General features: G+C 39.7%; 1 protein-coding gene across 1 annotated transcript in view; it reads left to right on the forward strand.

Annotated features, from left to right (window-relative positions):
- The window catches only part of LOC108802049 (ankyrin repeat domain-containing protein 26-like), a 63,948-nt gene that overhangs the window by 29,286 nt on the left and 15,141 nt on the right, over positions 1-19,521 (forward strand). The window contains exons 20-29 of the mRNA XM_018573938.1: positions 1,354-1,620; positions 2,957-3,000; positions 5,308-6,228; positions 6,664-6,794; positions 9,532-9,678; positions 11,080-11,113; positions 12,823-12,949; positions 15,732-15,945; positions 17,711-17,894; positions 19,067-19,201. Coding sequence (XP_018429440.1) covers positions 1,354-1,620; positions 2,957-3,000; positions 5,308-6,228; positions 6,664-6,794; positions 9,532-9,678; positions 11,080-11,113; positions 12,823-12,949; positions 15,732-15,945; positions 17,711-17,894; positions 19,067-19,201 — 2,204 coding nt within the window. The remainder of the gene's footprint in view (positions 1-1,353; positions 1,621-2,956; positions 3,001-5,307; positions 6,229-6,663; positions 6,795-9,531; positions 9,679-11,079; positions 11,114-12,822; positions 12,950-15,731; positions 15,946-17,710; positions 17,895-19,066; positions 19,202-19,521) is intronic.

Here is a 19,521-nt window from a genome sequence, read left to right on the forward strand (position 1 = left end):
TGTGTGTGTGTGTGTGTGTGTGTGTGTGTGTGTGTGTGTGTGTTTTTATACTCACCTTTACTTTTTAATTGGAGTGCCTTGATAGGGTAAGATCATAACATGAGTGACTGTTATACTGCCTTCATCTGATATTTTATTCCAGGCGGGGTGCTACCCTAAATGTGTTTTCCCACAGCTGGACAGATTTGAATTTACATCAAAATATTCTCCTAACAGTGGCATAGACCTGACAAATTTCTCATTGTGTTTCAAATTCAACCCTATACTGAAAATCTAGTACTTGGGTACAGTTTCTTTAGGGTGGATTATCTCTGTTATCCTCTTTCTCAGATATTAGTAATACCTTTTGGCTTTAGAGAAGCATGCTACCTAAAACTGGACACAATAATATGCCTCAGCACACTGTCAGCTATTCGGCATTTGTTAGGTGTTTGGAATGCTCTAAAAATGGTGGCTAAACTCACAATTTTAGGCTGGGGCAAGCTTTCAGTTTCTATGTGCTTAGTGTCTATTTATCCTTTAGGTGGCAGTATAACCCTAGATTGCTTAATTATCATCAATCGGTGTCCCTCAGTGTACGATAGAGAAATGACCCTGCAATATTTTTGACAACCTATTGCACCACAATGCAGAGTATTCGCAGATGTGCATTGTGATGTGCTATAGTGCAGGCCTGCTGTATATTTGCATTGGGATGCTATTCACAATATACCACAACAAAAGTATAAATCAGTCTAAAATTATGAACGTGGCCACCATTTTTAAACCCTTCTTAACACCTCCCAAATGCTGTAGAGTTGTGGAGGAGCCTCTGAATGATTGATTTATATACCCACAAATAGGCTGCTTTAACGCAAATGGCCTCAACGCCCCCAAATACAAGTGTTCATGCACACAAAGGTGTGAATGGGCCTTAGTGTCCTTAGGTTATGAGTTGTAGTGTGGCCATTGCATCATAGTGTGTTGCCATTTGTGAACGTTAAAAAGAACCTCGCCTCAGATTGACCCCTGCGAAGCCCTATGGATTCTAGGGCCTTCATTTTTCTGAAAGTCAAGATTAGGCAGCATGTCCTTCCTGCGCTAAGCCTTGCCCTCTGTCATTCAATTTACAGAAGCTAGAGCCTCTGCTGCTTGCTTACAGTATGCTATTTAACAGTTAAATGGTTAAAGGTTGGGACCTAGTTTCATCTTGGAGAGAACTCAGAGAAATCAAGGATGTGTGTATACAAGGGTCAATTTAAAGTTTAAAACAAGTATTTGTTGGAAGGACAGGGTGTCTAAACTTCAGTACTGTTGTTACCATTAGGCCAGATAAGGTTTTTAGAGATGTTTTTACCATTCTGCTTTGTTTAGATGCATCTGATTGGGACTCTACGAGCCATTCTCTTAAATACTCATCTCATACCCCACGAGGTGTTGCTCAGTCACACCATAAGCTGAATGAAAGTACACCTCCACAAACACTGCTTGACAGTGCTTCAACAAAAGCCACAACAATTTTGCCACCCATGCCATTAAGTTCAGTACAAGAAGATGACAATGAAGATAATGTGCAGCTGAAAAAAGACATACAGAGCAAATCCAAGGACATTTCACAAGATTCACATAATAACAAAAACGGTAACATTCATTTCATAAAACTTATAGTAATTGTTTGGCATTTAATGTTCTAACTGTAGTTAAAGCTGGACTCCAGGAATCTACAAAGAAAAAAAAAGTATCTACCCTTGCAGTGGGGCTTCCCCTGCACTACAAGGTTTAAATTATGGTTGAACAAATCCCAGTTACCATGGCAATAAAAAAAGGTATTAGAGCTTTTTATATGCAGTTTCATTGACTTGCTCCACCAGCCACCAGATGGTACCTAATAGAAAAGGGATTCCCTCAGGAAGTATTTTTTCCTCACTGTGTACTGTGAGTTAGAGAGAGCATATGGGTCAGTGCTGTGAGAGAGCATATGGGTTAGCACTCTGAGAGTGAGAGAGTCAGTACTGTGTGTACATGCAAGTATGGATCAGTACTGTTAGTGTGGGATTGTCCAAAAAAATAAATACATTCGAAGGTGGGTAATGGCAACTAGGATTTGGCTGAGCCTGTTTTACTGATTTATATATACACACACATTTAGTTTGTGTTTTTTAATTTGTGTAAATATGGCAGTAAATTAAGATTGGGAGGTGCTGATTGCCATGGCAACCGGCTTTCGTTTGCTGGCCTAGATAAATGCTTGTTTTTGCCTAGGGTAACATGAAAAACCATATTTGGTTACCTTATTTGTGCTCCTGTCGGCTTCCCTTTTTCGCTCTATCCATCAGTCGCACTCTGATGTCGCACCGTATCCCTTACTCCCCTGGCAACTGGCACTCTCTTCTTTCTTCCAAAACTCTGGGATTTGGGCAGGCCCTTGATGCCCTCACTTACAATGCAAGACTGCTAGTCTTGCATTGTACATTATGCAAGACTAGCATAATGTACAATGCAAGACTAGCAGTCTTGCATTGTAAGTGAGGGCATCAAGGGCCTGCCCAAATCCCAGAGTTTTGGAAGAAAGAAGAGAGTGCCAGTTGCCAGGGGAGTAAGGGATACGGTACTGCAAGGGTTAAAAATGAGCATTTAACCCTTGTAGTGCAGAGGAGCCCCACTTGTACCCATCCTCTACCTAGCATACCTACTGGTTTTTTTTTTCTTGGAGATCGGACGCCTTTTCTTCAGGTCTATTTATAGAAAAGAGGGCAACTAGTGGGTAATAATCCTTAAACATTTACTTAATATATATATTATTCCTTATATGTATTCAACAGACCATGAATACAGTTTAGTTTTTAACCAAAGCTAAAACTTTGTAAGCAATAGAGGATTCTTGAAATATTTGGAAATACCTTTTAAATTAATACAATTTCATGTTCATGAGAAATTCTTTAAAAACCTAACAAACACCATGCTTTTATTTTATTAGGTTTGCTAAATGGGAAAACCTTAAAGGATCAGAATTACCTAAAGGTAAGTTATAATTCTAGCAATAGGAACCATGTATATGTTTTCAGGCACAACATATGTGCTGCCTTTCTAAATACTAGAGACTAAAAGCAGAATTGGTGGGATCTTATATATATTTTTTTTTTTTATATGCTCGTCCCAGCTTGCTTATTCAAAAAGCGTTGTATGATTAGCTGCGGATCTGATAGACCAATATGCACATGCTCAAGGGAACTGTTAATCTGGAAAGTGTCAGATTGGTTCAGTCAGTCTGCCTCCCAGCAGATTACAAGTCAGTTCTTTTAACTTGTTGTAAACACAAGTTTTAAAATGTGTCTGATTTTATTGCTTTGGCATTCTTGTTTTTGTTCAGAACTTTCACTTTAATAATGTTTTCTGTTAACTTTCCCCTGTTCTACAAACTGCTGACAGTCTAGCAGTATAGCACCAATTAAAATACATGTTTTTATTATCCAATATGAGATGTAAAATCATAATAGTAACTAGGGATGCACCGATACCGGTATTTCGGTACGAGTACCAATATTTTTTTTTCCAGTACTCACCGATACCGATTACCGGAAGTCCCATTCAGGAAGCCAGGCGGCGTGTAATGACTCGCCACCTGGCTTCCTGATTAGATACAGGAAGTATCGGGCTAGGCATCAGAGCATTTGGGCGAGTAAGAGTACTCGCCCAAATACTCGGTATCGGCACCAATACTAGTATCGCTATCGGTGCATCCCTAACAGTAACCCATTTCATATAGATCACCCAGTTATTCTATGTGGGTTGGGCAGCTCTTTATTATTGATAAGTGAACACTCCAGACAAATTTTACATTTTTTTTTTTAAATACACAAATGTATTCAAGGGTGTTTTTTTGAATCTATTTTACAGTACTGCTATTATCACTTCCTGAAATATGTCTTAAATAACTTTTACAGGAGCAGTCCGATATTATATGTTAGGTTTCATTGCATTGCACAATTCTTCCAATACTAACAGGGTTATTCATAAAGGGCCTAGATTGATCACTTCTCCTGCCTTCTCCAAACTCTTCACCCTTTTGCGAATAGCCCTGTAAATGTTTTCAGGCTTTGGAAGCTGAAGCCCAGAGAGAACCTCAGCACAGAGGCTGGCACTCCTTCCTGCCCTGTTCACATGTATACAAGGTGTATGGGAAGCAGTTATACCACTTACCAAATGCGTTGTTTAGTTTTCCAATTGTAAGTAAATGTGTGCACTCCCATTTGAGACCAGCTTTTTCATTGTTTTGCGTCAATGTGCTTTGATTTGGGTGTTGCAAGCAACATTCTGCAGGTGTTGAAACTTTTCAGTGCTTACTGGCATCTGAAATAAAGTCAGTGGACATGTTTCCCAAACACTTCCTAAATGTCGGTATAGCATTTGAAAAGCATTTCAGGAGCATCTGATTGATGATTTTGTAGAAATGATAAACCTGAGCCTAGCCTTGCCTTCTTTTGTGCCTCTCCTGTGTTGAAACTGAATTCTCTAAATTCCCTGCAAACTTGCATCTCCAAAATATAACAGTTTAAAGGTCCAGCAGCTCCTGTCGGTAGGGCCTCCGTCATTTATCAATTGCTTATCCTTACTGTGTTTGACCCCCTCATAGCTATTATCTTTCTCTGCCATCATTCTCGGTCTTAATTTTATTTTTCAAGAAATATTAATTCTATTTGATAGAAAATTTTAATTGAATGTTGATCGGAGGGAAGGGGGAACAGGGGAAGATATTATATGCATACACTATACTTTAACTTTAAGCAAGCTGGCTGTCAAAAAAGCCTGTCAAGTGCTTGCTTAAAGTGTTACAAATGTGTGTCAACACATGGGACATTTTAGAAATCTTCTCTAATGCCAAAAGCCTGTGCCAACTAGCCTGTGTCAATATTCAACTGACACAGGAAGCGACAATAGTGAACAGTGTGCGGTGTGATTTATTTTATATGTTTTTATTATAATGCGCACACACACAGTATACAGATGTTGGTGGTCTTTGCTCTTGCATAGTAATATGTAAATAAGATATACTAGCTTGAGGCACTCAAGGGACTGGACACATTTCCAGTTAATATGCACCTCTTTGGCATCACTCTTACTTACCCACACATCAAAAACATGTCTTAGGAAAGTTGCACAAAGTATTTCCTGTGCTTTCACTGACACATTGCCTTTTCATGGCCTTCTATTACTGAAAGCTGATTTTGTAATCCTATGTAATACTTAATGTTTAGTGATTTTGTTCCCATAAATGTATACAGCTTGTAACATTTTGTTGATTGTTTTGTATTTCTATATGTAATGGAGAATGAGCATATGTTAATGACGTCCAACTTTAAAATGAATCCTGAGCCAATTAATCAGAAGGGGGTTTCCCAACAGTCTCTTGAAAACCTGCCAGATGTGCAAAATGCTGATGAAAATCAGGAGTTTTTTGACTCAGAACTTCCTTGGGAAGAGAAATATGAAAGAATGTGGGTTGACCATGAAAAAAAATTTGTGAAATCTCATTTTAAAGACATTACCGCAGAGCTAAAACAGAAATTTGGGGAAATATCTAAAATGAAGAAAAAAAGTCCTTCTAAGACTAGTAAAAGTCAAGAAGAGGACATTTCCCCTAGCTCTTTGGATCTTGAAAAACATCTTGGACAAGGAGCTAGAACTTCAACCATTGTAATGTATCCGGTTAGTGTTGATAAGGATGATAAGAGTCTTGGAAATAGCGAGTCAACTGACTGGAGTGAAGACACTAAAAGCAAATTGCAGGAACGATTTGTTGTTAGCCCTATCCATGGTGAGAAAGGTTCAAACACAGTAAATCTACAAGAAAAAGAAAAGCAACCTTTTACATTGGGAGTTTCTAACTTTCCTACAAAAAATAATTCAGGGCATACATCTCCATTGCCCACCAAAGGCATAGGGAAGAGTTTATTAAGTACAGACTTTGAAAAATTTGGCAATGCATTATCGCAAGCTAATGATAAAGTTGATTGTGTAAATATGAAGGAAAGTGATGTGCAACATTTTAAAAGTTACAATGAGAAGGTTAAAGACAGTCGTCATCTTCCGCTGGAAGAACATACGCCACAACTCTTGTCTTATGACATGCCTAACAAGCATCTGGATAACCAATTGGAGCAAGATATGAGAAGATTTAAGAATGAGGTAGGAGTGCTACAGTTGGAATTCCTGAATTTGACGAGAGAGAGGTCACAACTACAAAAAGAGGTAGAGGTGTGCATTCTTCAGGCCCTATTTCTTTGCTTCTCTCTGAACATTTAAAAAAAATGTTCAGTTCTGTTGTCCTGTAGAAAAAGATTTCAAAGGATCCTGCACTGTGGATATATACTGGGTGTCATCTTTACCTTCAGACCATCATCATTCCACTGTCCTTCTGCTGTGGTGTCTTCTTCAGTTACATTGTCTCATCTCATCTTCTTGAAGCTGCAATTTAATTGTGAATCATAATTATTTTCAATTTCCTCCTGTTAATCAGGCTTTATTGTGTTCTAAAAATTCCCATTAATTCAAAATAAATGCTAGAATCCTTTGTCCTGATGTGTTGTGTTGTGTGTGTGTGCTTCACTTTGCATTCATTTTAGCAGCTGTATGTGCATAGTAAACTGCAAATCGTATTCACCATTTAATTTTGCCATGTTGCAGGTTGAGCGAGAAAAGGCTAATGTAACCAGGCAATTGGAGCTGGAGAAAGTAAAAGGAAGCACTGACAATGAGTGTGAGCTGCAAGCAGAATCAAATGTTCAACCAAAATCAAATTCCAGCTCTCATGAAGAGTAAGTAGATATGTAAGGGAATGTAAATGAGGTTTCTTAATCTTTCTGGGTTTTCCTTTTTTTCTTTTTTTTTAAATATTAAGTCCTACATGTACAGCCATGGATGATGTGTTGGTACCCTTTCAGGAAAAGAAAAGCCAAATTCTTTTTCTGAAATAACTTCAAACTGAGTGGCATTCCTCAATATTTATTCTTTGTTAAAATCAGATTTTGCTTTTGCTCTTTGGTTCAACAGAATATTACAAAATATTAAAACAAAATAAAATAGGCATGAACAAAAATGATGGAACCCTTAACTTAAGCAGCACCCCCGGCAAATCAAATCTTAACCCTTGCACTGCAAGGGTAAATGCTCGTTTTATCTAAGTAGTTAAAATCGCAGTTATACTCCCCAAAACCATGATTAACCCCTTCATGACTGAGCTTGTTTTTAGGTTCTGTTCGTAAATGACTGACACACTTTTGACATTTTTGCTGTGTGATTCTTCCACGTCAGCAATATACTTTCTTACAAAGTGCACCCACACATATTATATATTGTTTTTTAGAGGACAGATAGATGATCCCAGTTTGCTCTTAGACCACGCCCTTCAGCCATGCTCTCCCTTCACTCCAGCGGTCTATGGTCCTGTGAGTCATCACATCCAATACAGTGTATTGGATGTGAACACACTGAGGGACATTCTATCGCTGGAGCGGAATAGGAGGGAGCAGAGTAAGAGCAAGGATTGCTGTTCAGGTGGGTATAACTGTTGTTTTAGCTCCCTAGACAAAATAAGCATGTAACCCTTGCATCTCAGGGGCAGCCACATGCAAGGGTTAAGATTTGATTTTTTAATATTTTGTAGCACAACCTTTAGAGGCAATCACTGCAAACAAGTGATTTTTCTATAGCTCTAAAATCAGACCTCTGCAGCTGCCAACAGGTAGTTTGATCCACCTACTTTTCTTAAACCGACTGTGCCAGCTATTTTTTTGATGCCTTCTCCTCCAGCCTGCATGTTTCAGCTCTTTCAATAGATGTTTGTTACATTTCAGACCAGGGCCCATAGAAGGCTACTTCAAAATATTCCAATTCTTTAATCTGGGCTACTCATGGGGGCATTTAGCTGTGTGTTTTGGATCATTATCCCATTAGAGGACCCACGGCTACACTTCTTTGGACCTTAAACGTCTTAATATTTGCAGCTGTAGTCACAGGAACATCAAGCTGCTTGGACATGGTCTTATAGCCTTTTCCTATTGACATGCTGGTCTGTTATGTTCTTTCTGATGTCCTCAACAACTCTCTCCTTTACTTTTTCTGGTCCATGTTTAGTGTGGTGCATGCGATAATATCAAACAGAATGACTGACTACTTTTTTGCATTTAAATAAACAGACTAACTGATTATGAGATTGAAGACAAGTGTGAAAACTATTACAGAAAACCATTAGTTTGGGAGTGATTTATAATCTGTTTTAGGTGTACTAACGTCTTTCCAGGCCAGTTTAGAATACTTTTTTTTTAATATGATAAGCAGTCATTTCTCTCTTTTCACACTTTCTTTACTGTTTCTTTTGACCTGCCAGAGGCATGTCGGTATACATGAGACGGTTGCTTTTCATTGTATCACTTTTCAGGAGTAATGAAACATTGTTTATATATTAATTCACAATTCATTGTATAACATTGAACCATGCGGTACAGTTAATTTTGCTCATTAGCAGGATGTGCTTAAATAGGACACTGCCTTATCCACTGAGATACAAAAAGCATTTTGTCATTAAACTGTTAGTCCCTATTCACACCTACGCGTTTTTGAGCAGCAGAAAACGAGCTTCAAAACCCCCAATGCAAGAAATCTCATTATTTTCGATGGCCCCTGTTTACACCGTAGCAGCAAAACGTTTAACACAGAAATAAGTACATGAGCTTCTTTTGGCAGTTTTCAGCTCGTTTTTCCCCATAGCTTTCAATGAAAATATCAGGAAACGTGCAACAGAAGCATTTTGCGTGTTTGTCCACGCATTTGTCCATTGACCACAATGTCTCCCCAAGCTGCCAGCGAAAATGCGCATCTTCATGTGCAAAACACAAAGACAACCAGATGTGAACGGAGCGTTAGTGAGTAGTAGAAGCTCTGTACATTCACAGTTCAATGAAGAGATGAGACCGGGAAGGGCTTGATCGCAAAAGTTATTGACAAAAACAAAAATTACTTGTATTATATTTACATGTTTTTGTTTTCTTAGTCCCCCCATAACATAGTTTGTTGGTCCTTCTACTAGAGCTGTCGATTTTCCTCTGCCTTTAACAGGCCAGGCTCTCAAGCAAAAGGAACGGTTTAAAAAAAACGCACCATAGGGTTTATGTATTTTAATAGTATTATGACATGTGGCAAGATTACTTTAAGAATGTTTGACAGCAAATAAAATGATACAGAGGTATGTTCAGCTCCAAGAACAGCGGTGCTTGATATATCTCCATAAGAAACCCACCCCTTTACCACATCTGTTTTAAAAAAAAACATGTTTTTAGAGCTACTTCTCACAGTGTTTTAGCACTGTTAAAAGTTATATTTTTAACCTAATTTAAAATTCTGCTTTGTCTACAAAATATCAGAGTTTGAATGCTTCACATAATCTGATTCTGTGATCAATGCCAGTATTCTGATACTTTTCCATAAATTAACTTAATGGGATATAGTTGGATTTCCATAGTGATTCACTGAGCTCGCGTTTTGCTTTTACTCCAGGAAAAATGTTAGGCTTCCTGTCAAGTCTGGACAAAAGCAAGATGATCTAAAGAAGATTTTTAAACAGAGATGTACCGAGAATGGAGATATGCTTGAAGGATTTGATGACAGTACACTTAGTGAAACATCACAGAAACCTGGCAAAAGGTAAAGTTACACATTTCTACATGACTAAATGTATACATTGACCTACCTTGAAGATTTAGGCCCGGTTCACACCTGGGCGTTTTGTAGCGCGTTCGTACGCTCTGCAAAACGCTCAAACACCGAAATCCCATTATTTCCTATGGGTATGGTTCACACCCGGGCGTATTACAGGCCGTATGAATGCGCTACAAAACGTCCTACGCCCAAAGAAGTACAGGAGCTTCTTTGGGGTGTTTTTGTCACGCGTTTCCATTGGGATACAGCCAAGTAGCGTCTCGAAACGCGCGACAAACACGCATATTCGATACGCCTAGGTGTGAACCCAGCCTAAGCATCGGGTAATCTGTGGCGGCCTTTTTCTCGGAATATGCACTTCTGATTGTATGTTGTTATCAAAGGGCACCAGTGAAAGAAAAGTATCATGAAGACATAAATTATTGGCTTCAGATGGGAATGTGTGTCTTCTTCCTCCCTGGCCTTGGTTTAGGGAGGGTAAGTGGTATATGTTCATCTTTTGTTGTGCTGACAACACTATATCAGAATAAGTACAGAAGCAGAGAAAGACTGCTTCATCTGAGGCCTTCTCTTTCAGTGATTTTGTAATATTTTCTTTTGAACAAGAAGTATTTGAACCATAACATGCTTGATGACAGTGGAGACAGGTTATGATGACTTTATGTTGCAAATTTATCAGCCAGACTTTGGTTACAGTTGCATCCATCTTGCTTGGGCCAGTGGGCTGATTTCTATAGGCAGGTTGAAAGAAGGTGTGTGCCTTGAGCTGTCCATACACCTTGTGATCATCTGACCCATCCTGCCCCGATTTATCGCAAGGTTGGATCAGCAGTAATTAAAAAAAGCACCTGGACAAATTGCGGTAATTGACCCCACGTATTTTCGTTTGCGCATGAGTAGTGTAAATCGTACAAATTTTGCTGTACGGAAACGCCACCAACCTTGCGAAAATTGTGCGATCAACTGAAGTTTTCTAACCTGCTGGATAGTCAAAAGTTGATCTATTGCACAGTATTTGGGGTTGACACTGACATCGTAAGGTGTATGGGCACCTTTACAGCCACCACTTTGATTGTGCAGGTGAAAGTAGAATTACACCTGGAGTCTGATTTTTACACTGCAAACCAGATGCTTTTTTTTTTCCTGGTTGGAAGTTTTTGAATGTGTTTAATGTCGGTATTTTACAAATAATTTGCAGGCGCTTACTGCAGCTACACTGCATACTGAAAGCTATATAGGATATGGTGCTATACGTAATCCATTTAGTGTTTATCCATTAATTAGAAGTGTATTCTTTGAAGAATTTGTACAATCTTAACAATCTTCATTTGAACACTATGATAAAATGCATTCATTATACTTCTTTTTTTTTCTTCTTCATTTTAGGGCAACCACTAAACGTCTTGATGAAAACTCTAAGGTATAATTATATGCATTTTGATTTCAAATGTTTTTGTATTTAATGGTCAGTCCATCCAAAGGTGATCTACTATAATAGATTTTATCTGTTGTTTCGCTATTGGTCTGAGTTACCCCCTGGCTTTTTATACCTATGCAGTCTTCAGTGTTGTGATCTCTGTTCTCTAGACAAAAACAAACACTTGACCTTTGCACTGCGGGGGTAGCCCCACTACAAGGGTACTTTTTTTGTTTGCCCAGAGATGGGCTTTAATTAGGGCTGTCCCGATGCCACTTTTTCAGGCCCAAGTACAAGTACTTCCCCCTCATGTACTTGCCGATACCAATTACCGATACTTTTTCTTAAAGGGACAGGTGACTTTAAATGATCCATAGTACAACTACATGTTTTATGTACTATGGATCATGATTTAACCTATTCATGTTAGCATCTGAGAATTGTAACTCTATTGCTGGAGTGTAGTGGAGGTGTGTGCTGTATATATGTACTACATATACATTACACACGTCCAGTACACTACAGCAATAGATTTACAGCCAGCCCCATCCCAGCTTCCCTCACTCAGTTTCACTCCGATCCCTGTTGCCTCACGTGGTGCCTCTCGTAGTTGGCGCTGGGCAGGATCGCTGCATCGCATCTCGGTGCTCAGCTTGTGGGAGGTGCTCACTATTCTGCCCTGCTAACATGAATGGGTTAAATCATGATCCGCAGTACATATACAGTACACACGTCCAGTACACTGCAGTAATTGAATTACAATTATCCCCTGGTAACATGAATGGGTTAAATCATGATCCGCAGTACATATGTCCCGTACACTGCAGTAATAGAATTACAATTCTGCCCTGCTAACATGAATAGGATAAATCATAATCCATAGTACATAACATGTAGTTGTACTATGGATCATTTAACCCATTCATGTTAGCAGGGGATCATTGTAAATCTATTGCTGCAATGTACGGGACATTTGTGCTGTATATGTACAGTACATATAGACTGCACTGCAGCAATAGATATACAATTCTGCACTGCTAACATGAATGGGTTAAATGATCCGTATTACAGGGCTACATACCATGTACTATGGATCCTTTTAACCCATCCATATTAGCAGAGGATAATTGTAAATCTATTGTTGCAGTGCATTCTATATGTAGTATATAGTACATGTACATATAAAGTGCACTGCAACAATACATTTACAATTATCCTGTGCTAACATGAATGGGTTAAATGATCCGTAGTACAGGGCTACATACAGATCATTTTATCCATTCATGTTAGCAGAGTATAATTGTAAATGTATTGTCTGCACTGAATTAGCAGTGTGTACTCCATAATAGTGTGTGTCCTCACTCACTGTGCTGGAGAGAGCAGCGACGAGTCAGCGCTGGTCCGGTGACAGAGCTCCGCCCACCGGAGCAGCAGTGACGCGAAGCTCGGCGAGGTAAGTAAGAAAAAAAAAACATAGCGCAAGCTTCGGTGCTAGGCATCGGGGCATTTTGACAAGTACTTGTCAAAATGCCCTGTATCGGGCCTGATTCCGATGCTAGCATCGGTATCGGGACATCCCTAGCTTTAATGTCAACATAATTTGTTTATTGTAGTGAATCCTACACAGACGTTTTCTCTATCTGTAAAGGGGAAGGAATTACAAAAATGCCATTAGCAGAAATACATACTTTACATTTCTCTTTTGTTTTCAGGACAATGACGATGATATGGATGAGTTTTCACAATTATCCGACTCTGTATCTGAAGAATATGAAGTTCCTACCTCTTCATTTAGAAATGCCATGTTGTTGATTGAGCAATTTAACCTCGAAGGCCAAGGTAATTAAAAAGTGTCCTGCTGACAATACTATAATAGCTGTAGATGTACATGTAGGAAACTTGCTTTAATTACCTGCAACTTCTGCTGTCACACTGTTGTGAAAGTTGGTATTGTTTGACCTTCTCCAAAGCATCAGGCAGTTGGTGACAGTTAGCCTTGCATGAACAATCCAGCCTCAATCTTTCTACAAATATGCAGGCTTGCATCAGGTAAACTTGCAAGTTTGTGGCGATATGGGGAGAGGGTAGGGCAAGTGCTGCAGGCCGTTTGTCTGAACCTTTACACTTAAAAAAAAAAAAAAAAAACTTTATCTACCAATTTAGCGTCTCCATAATTAGTTACTTTTAAGGTTGCCAGTGTGCTTATTTCAGCTCTCAACTGAGCATTCAAGCCCTCAAATGGCTGGTGTCATAGCTGATCACATGTGCAGTACGATGCAATTTAAATCGAGGCACCTTCCTTGGCTGTAAGATAGCAGGTTGTAGTTCTACTTTAAAGCTAAACTAAGGACAAATGACATATGTCTCAAATTTCCTCTGCCATTATTGCAGCAGTTTTTATTTTTCTGAGTTAATTTTGCCTCTTCCTGCCATTTTTCACTTACTGTATTAGGGTGACAACACTGTTAATTTTTCATTAAAATCATGATGTTGTCACCCTATGAACAGGGTAGTTTTAAATGGACTTTAAGCGACAAGCAAATTAAACGTCAGCTTAGCTAATTGTTTTTAGAGGTGACAGCAGCAGTTTTTCTGTTGTGAAAAAGGGTTGACACCATATAAGTAAAGACTAACTATTGCAGGGGTGTGGACATAGAAAAAAAAACTACCCGTCCAAGGACTAAAACGGGGGCCCAATCTACTTGACAATCTATGTGTGATACCAAAAATAATTTTAACCAAAACAGTATTTAACCATGCTAAGAAGCGCCGACCAATGAGTGCTCGTAATTTGTGAATGAAATGCAAAATCCATAGCGCAGGGCTGAGCTGGATGGCAGTACAGGTTACAGGTAGTACCGGCTGAGGGGGAAGGATCATTCGCCAAAAAGGTAAGTATAGCGGGTGATTCCATTTTCCCAAATTACTTGGGAAAGTTATTTCGCTACCACCGACTTATGGCTTATGGCGGAACACAACCACTTGTAGCTGACCACGTCAGTAAGCCTTACGTGGGTGGCTTTTACTGTTCTCCTATAAGCTGAACTTATACCAAAACAGATCCCCTGACGGTACTCTGTAAAATAGATATTAACAAAAATTCTGAGAACTCCCCACTGCTGCTGCCAGCCACCACAATCTGCCGCCTCTTCTCCCTGCCTGGAGCCCCTCCATGGAGTGGCACAAATGATGTGAACTGATGATCGCAGCTCTAATATACACATATGTCGTCACTCTATGAACAGCCCACTCCGATGGATACAAATAATGTATGTCAATCCATCCTTGTGTTTGTGCAACGCACTTGGCAGAAAAAGTCATTTAGAAAGGTGATAATGGGGCTCTCCGCCTGTGCTAATAAACCTCTGGCTTTTTTTGTATTTCACCTCTGTAAGGAGGTTAGATTGTGGAAGTGTTCGTTGTCACAGTGCTATTCTGAGGTGCTGGATGACATTTTGAGCCTGTCAAAGCTAATTTTTCCAAAGATTAATTTGCTAGCATTGCCATAGTAACAGGCAGAAATAAAGGACTAGTATAGACTTTTAAAGTAGTACGAGAGCCTTACAAATGTTTACATTGAGTGCATTAGTAAAGCCAGCTTGGACTGGGAAATTAAATGCTTTTTTTTTTTTAGACCTGTCCATAAATACATTTTGTTTCTTTACCTCTGGGTTCCCATGCAGCCCTTCCCCAAACCTTAAGTCACGGAGAGTGCACACTTGATCTGCTAACAATCCCCTGATTCATTCAGTGGGACTGCAAGTCCCACCATGTCTTGCACCAGCGTGCATGTGTGCCCTATGCTTTTTTTATGTAGTACTGTCTGGCTGCCCTTGCATATAGAGGGAGGCAGCTGGCAGTGTTCGCACGTCCCCAGATCTGGAACGCACTGGAGATGGTGTAAACGGGCCCTAGAACCGGAAGCTGAGGCTGGCATTTAAGGGAGCATGTTGAAACTGGGAACGAGGAAACTTTCCAAGAGGAAAACAGTGCACATAATAAGCCCTTTTATATCCGAAGTACAAACTGTGTAACATGTAGCCTTTAAATATCACTTTAAGTGAACTTTTCACTATCCTGAACCATAATACACTGTTACAACTGTCCAGCAGCAGGAACTACGAGGTGTCTGCTTATACCATATTTGCCAGGAAATGTGCCTCAGAAGCCCCACCTCAGCAATGTGTTTGCATAATTACTCCCCATTAACCTCATTAATGTAATGCACACCACTATTTGGTCACCGTGGTATGTGCATTGTACACTGGGATGTGAGGGAGGAGTACTACAGCTCCGCTTCTCTCTTGGCATACCTGGGCATGTAGAAAAATATGTTTATTATACAATAATTTTTGTGTTATTAAACAGCCTTACTGTACTGAAACTGTCCGTTTTATTAGCCAACTTATTCATAATGCCTATCTATGTTTTTGCATGGTAGGTGTTCAAATGCTGCATTTAAAAAAAAAAAACCTGCATGAGTCTGCTAACATTGCAATAGATTTATTATTTTCATAATTGTATTAAGTATAATAAAAACAGAATAATGTATGGCAGATGATTTCATACCGAACAGTGGACGATAACTGTGTTTGTTGTGTTTTTGTTTTTTTTTGCTCAGATTCTGTGAATGTGTTGAAAATTCAAAATATTATTCATGAGTATGAACGAGTAATAGAAAAAGAACACAGACGACATGCATTACTGGCCCAAGAAGTTAAAAAACTGCGCGAAGAACGCAAAGAACTCCAGCAAATGACAGAAAAAAACAGAGAGCTTAAGTCTTTGTTGGAATACAACAAAGTAGACTGGGACAGTGATGTAAGCGGCTTAAGGTGAGTGCATCCCTGGGTACTTAAACCTCACTGCAGGTGGAGGTAATGCTGTATTGGTCACAGTATAGGTATTAGCTTTGGAGCTCTGCAAACATAAACATTGCCCAACCACTGCTAGACTAGGGCAGAGTGAAGTGTTGCTGGGATGCATTTTTTTCAGATGCTACAGTTACACTTAAAAATAACAGCCAAAATGTGCCTGTGCATTCAACAGCTGAAGAGTAGGTACAGAAAAACTAATGTATGTACATCTGTAATAAACCAAAATGGTTTATTGATCATCTTCAGAAACTGCTACACCTCTAAGAATTCAGAAGGCTAGGTCCTTTTTTTTTATTGCATTTAAAGGGAACCTGACTTGGCCTAAAACAATAACTTTCCTCCCTGGAGGCCGTATTGTATATTCTCCAGTTTTTTTATAAATAGGCCCCATTATAAATGTGATTTTTTTTTTATGATTGCAGTATTAACGTTTTTATAACTGCATATGTCCTTTTTATTTACAATCAACAGCTTTTATATTTCCATTTGTTTTCAATAACAGGTGTACTTTACTCCCTGGAGGATGTAGTTTAATATCTGCATCCCCACACCCAGGTGCACAGACTTTGCTGTACAATGATCCTGTAAAATGTACAATGCAATACAATGTACTGTGCAGGGGTGTATCTACTGCAAGGCAAACTAAGCATTTGCCTAGGGCGGCACTTTCCAGGGGGGCGGCAGAAAATACCGCCCCAAACCAATGAGGTGGAAAGAGCCGGACTTACCTTTGGGCATACTGGGTACTTGCCCGGTGGGCCGAGGCTGGGCGGCACAGAATCAGGCAGTTGCCCTAAGAGTGGCTGCCTAATTAGAGAGTTGCTCGGTAGAGGGGAGGGCCCAGTGAGATGCGGTCTGGCTGGCTTTGTACAGGAGGTGGAGGGGAAGCAGCGGGTGGCTCGGGGCTGGCCATATCATATGAGCTGATGGTGGGATGTCCCAGAAGCAGGCTGGAGGACTGCAATGTATCCTGTTGGTACTGATGGCACGTGGGCTGCTTGGAGCAGCACATGTATCAGGGAAAGGGACTCTGCACAGCCCTCCTGAGACCCTACACAGCCCATCATATACCCCACACAGCCCACCATAAACACTGCACAGCTCTCCCGAGACCCCGTGCAGCCCACTAGAGACCATGCACAGCTCCCTTGGGACCCCGTGTTTGCTGTATCCAGTGACTGGCAGGTTGTGCAAAATGTCCTAAACAGGATGGGGTGGGGCAAATTTAGATGGGGGCGGGGGTGCCTGAGTTTAGTCTTGCCTAGGGCAGCACAAAACCAAAATACACCACTGGTACTGTGCAGGACCAAAGTCCAGTCTCAGGGGGGTACATTAATTGGGCTGTCCTTTTTATCTTTATCCTGACATATTTTATTGTGTACTGTGTTCCTTCATTTTTCTGGCATAAAGATTGATTCTTATCTTTTTTTAAAATTGTAATTTAAACTGTGCTCTATTCCATGGTGTGTAGAATGCATTGGGCTGCTAAAATGGACAAATTAATATATATAAATGTATTGCTTGCTCCAGCCAAGCGGCTGCTTAGAAATCTGTTCTATAAAATAACTGCTGTAATCTCAGTTGCAATTGGGTTCCCTTCCACTTTCCACCTTGAACTGAACTACATGGGTAGATGAGACAAAAAATGGGTCTTAGTAGCTTTCTGTTGCAGTAATCCTTGTAAAGAGCATTCCATTAAAGTACCTTACATCTTTTGTGGTAGGTCTTCTCTCAAACAAGAAGAAGAAAAGAGAAAGAGTGCAGAAATGCTACATGACATGAGTAAAGACCAGTTCAGACGGAAGGAGGAACAGTGTCGTCGTGAAATAGAAGATAAGCAACAGCTGGAACTGACATTAAGAAACCTAGAACTTGAAATGAGAAGCCTGAGGAACAGCATGAAACAGGTATTAACAGTAAAAAGGTGAGAAAGGAGCAGATAGGCCCAATAAAGGATGGAAGCGGGAAGCTAGTCACAAACGACAAGGAGAGGGACAATAGGACATCTTGTAGTATGTGTGGGGATTTATGCTAAAAGGTGGCAAAGGCTATTACTATGTGGAACAGTTGGCGTAGCTCCTTCTTTCTCTAATTTTCTGAAGATGTTCTATTGTGTGACTAAGCAGTGAAATATAAGAACATACATTGCCAGCGCACCATGGAATCATTAGTTCAAACATTTGGGTTATTATGGATCCATGGTGTGCTGGGACCTATATTCTTATCTATATTTATACAAGTCAACCTGCTGGCAGTTGCTACTGCACCCCTTGCTCTGGACCTTACCCAAGATGATGGCAATATACCAAGTAAGTAGTAAGCAGTGAAAAAAATTCCCATTCACTACCTATTTTATACAGGTTTATGAAGGATTCATTGAGATATGTCCAAACGTTCCTAGTAGGCATATTGTCTTGTCTACAGCTGACAGTGGAAAGCTATTATACAAGCAAGAGTCTGGTGATGGTAACAAGAAAAATTATGATTCTTACATTTATTATGTATATCGCACCACAGACATGTTTTGGATCATCTTGTCCCTTGTAACGTGTGCAGTCATTTCACTTAGCTGTGGTGTAATACATGTCAAAAATGGGATAACATGAAGCAGAGCATCTGAATTTATGATTTCAATGACTGAAGATATATCCTGAATCCCAGAGTGTTTTTGTGCAACTACTTAAAAAAGGTGTTGTTCAATTGTGTTCACTAGAAAAATTGGAATATTTTATAGAGATGAAAATTATTTATTTCTAGAGTCTATGAAAGCATAAGAACAATCACAATATACAGTATCTGTAGATTTGTAGTTTATAGCTAAATTATTGTTCTCCCAATTAGTATAGTGGTTATATTGTTATTATTTTGCTATATAGGCTCTTTAAGTATTCACAATGCCTAATAGCACTGTAAACAAAGTTGTGTCTATACAAGCAAAGCCATAGAAGATGCTAAGATCTTTACAAAGTTGGTGATTTCATCATCTGTCCAGTGAAATTGCATTTGTTAGGGAGTCGAGCAAGGCTTTTTCTGAAAAAAATGGAAGCATTACTCAACAAGTTTTCTGCTTCTTTTTCAGGTGGAAGAAGAACGCAATGAATCTCAACGGTTATATACACAAGAGCATAGTGCCAGATTACTTCAAGAAGAGGCTCTTAATAACTTAAAGAGGAGGAATGAAGAGGAAGAGAGCAGAAAACTGCTTACTAGAAGTGTTGAGGTATGCAACTAAGGCTAATACGTGCTTATTTAGAGAGTCTAACCTTCGCTAGTAAAAGATGACTGCAAGAAAAATAGTTACCATGTTTCCAAGCCTGTGCAGCAAATAAACAGATAAAAAGAGATATCCGCCTAATGTAAAAAGGTTTGATCCCACTGCTGGGGGCTGGCGCAATATATACTAACTCCTAGAGGGTTCTGCGCCATAAAAGCCATTATTCCCGTGAGCCAGTTTGCCACAGACCTGCATCCCCCAGTTGCCTCTCTGGAGGTAGTAAACGCTGTGCCATCATCAGGCAGGCTAGACAATGGGAT

This window comes from Nanorana parkeri, unplaced genomic scaffold (genome assembly GCF_000935625.1).
Source record: "Nanorana parkeri isolate BGI_ZX_2015 unplaced genomic scaffold, ASM93562v1 scaffold49, whole genome shotgun sequence".
NCBI lineage: Eukaryota > Metazoa > Chordata > Amphibia > Anura > Dicroglossidae > Nanorana > Nanorana parkeri.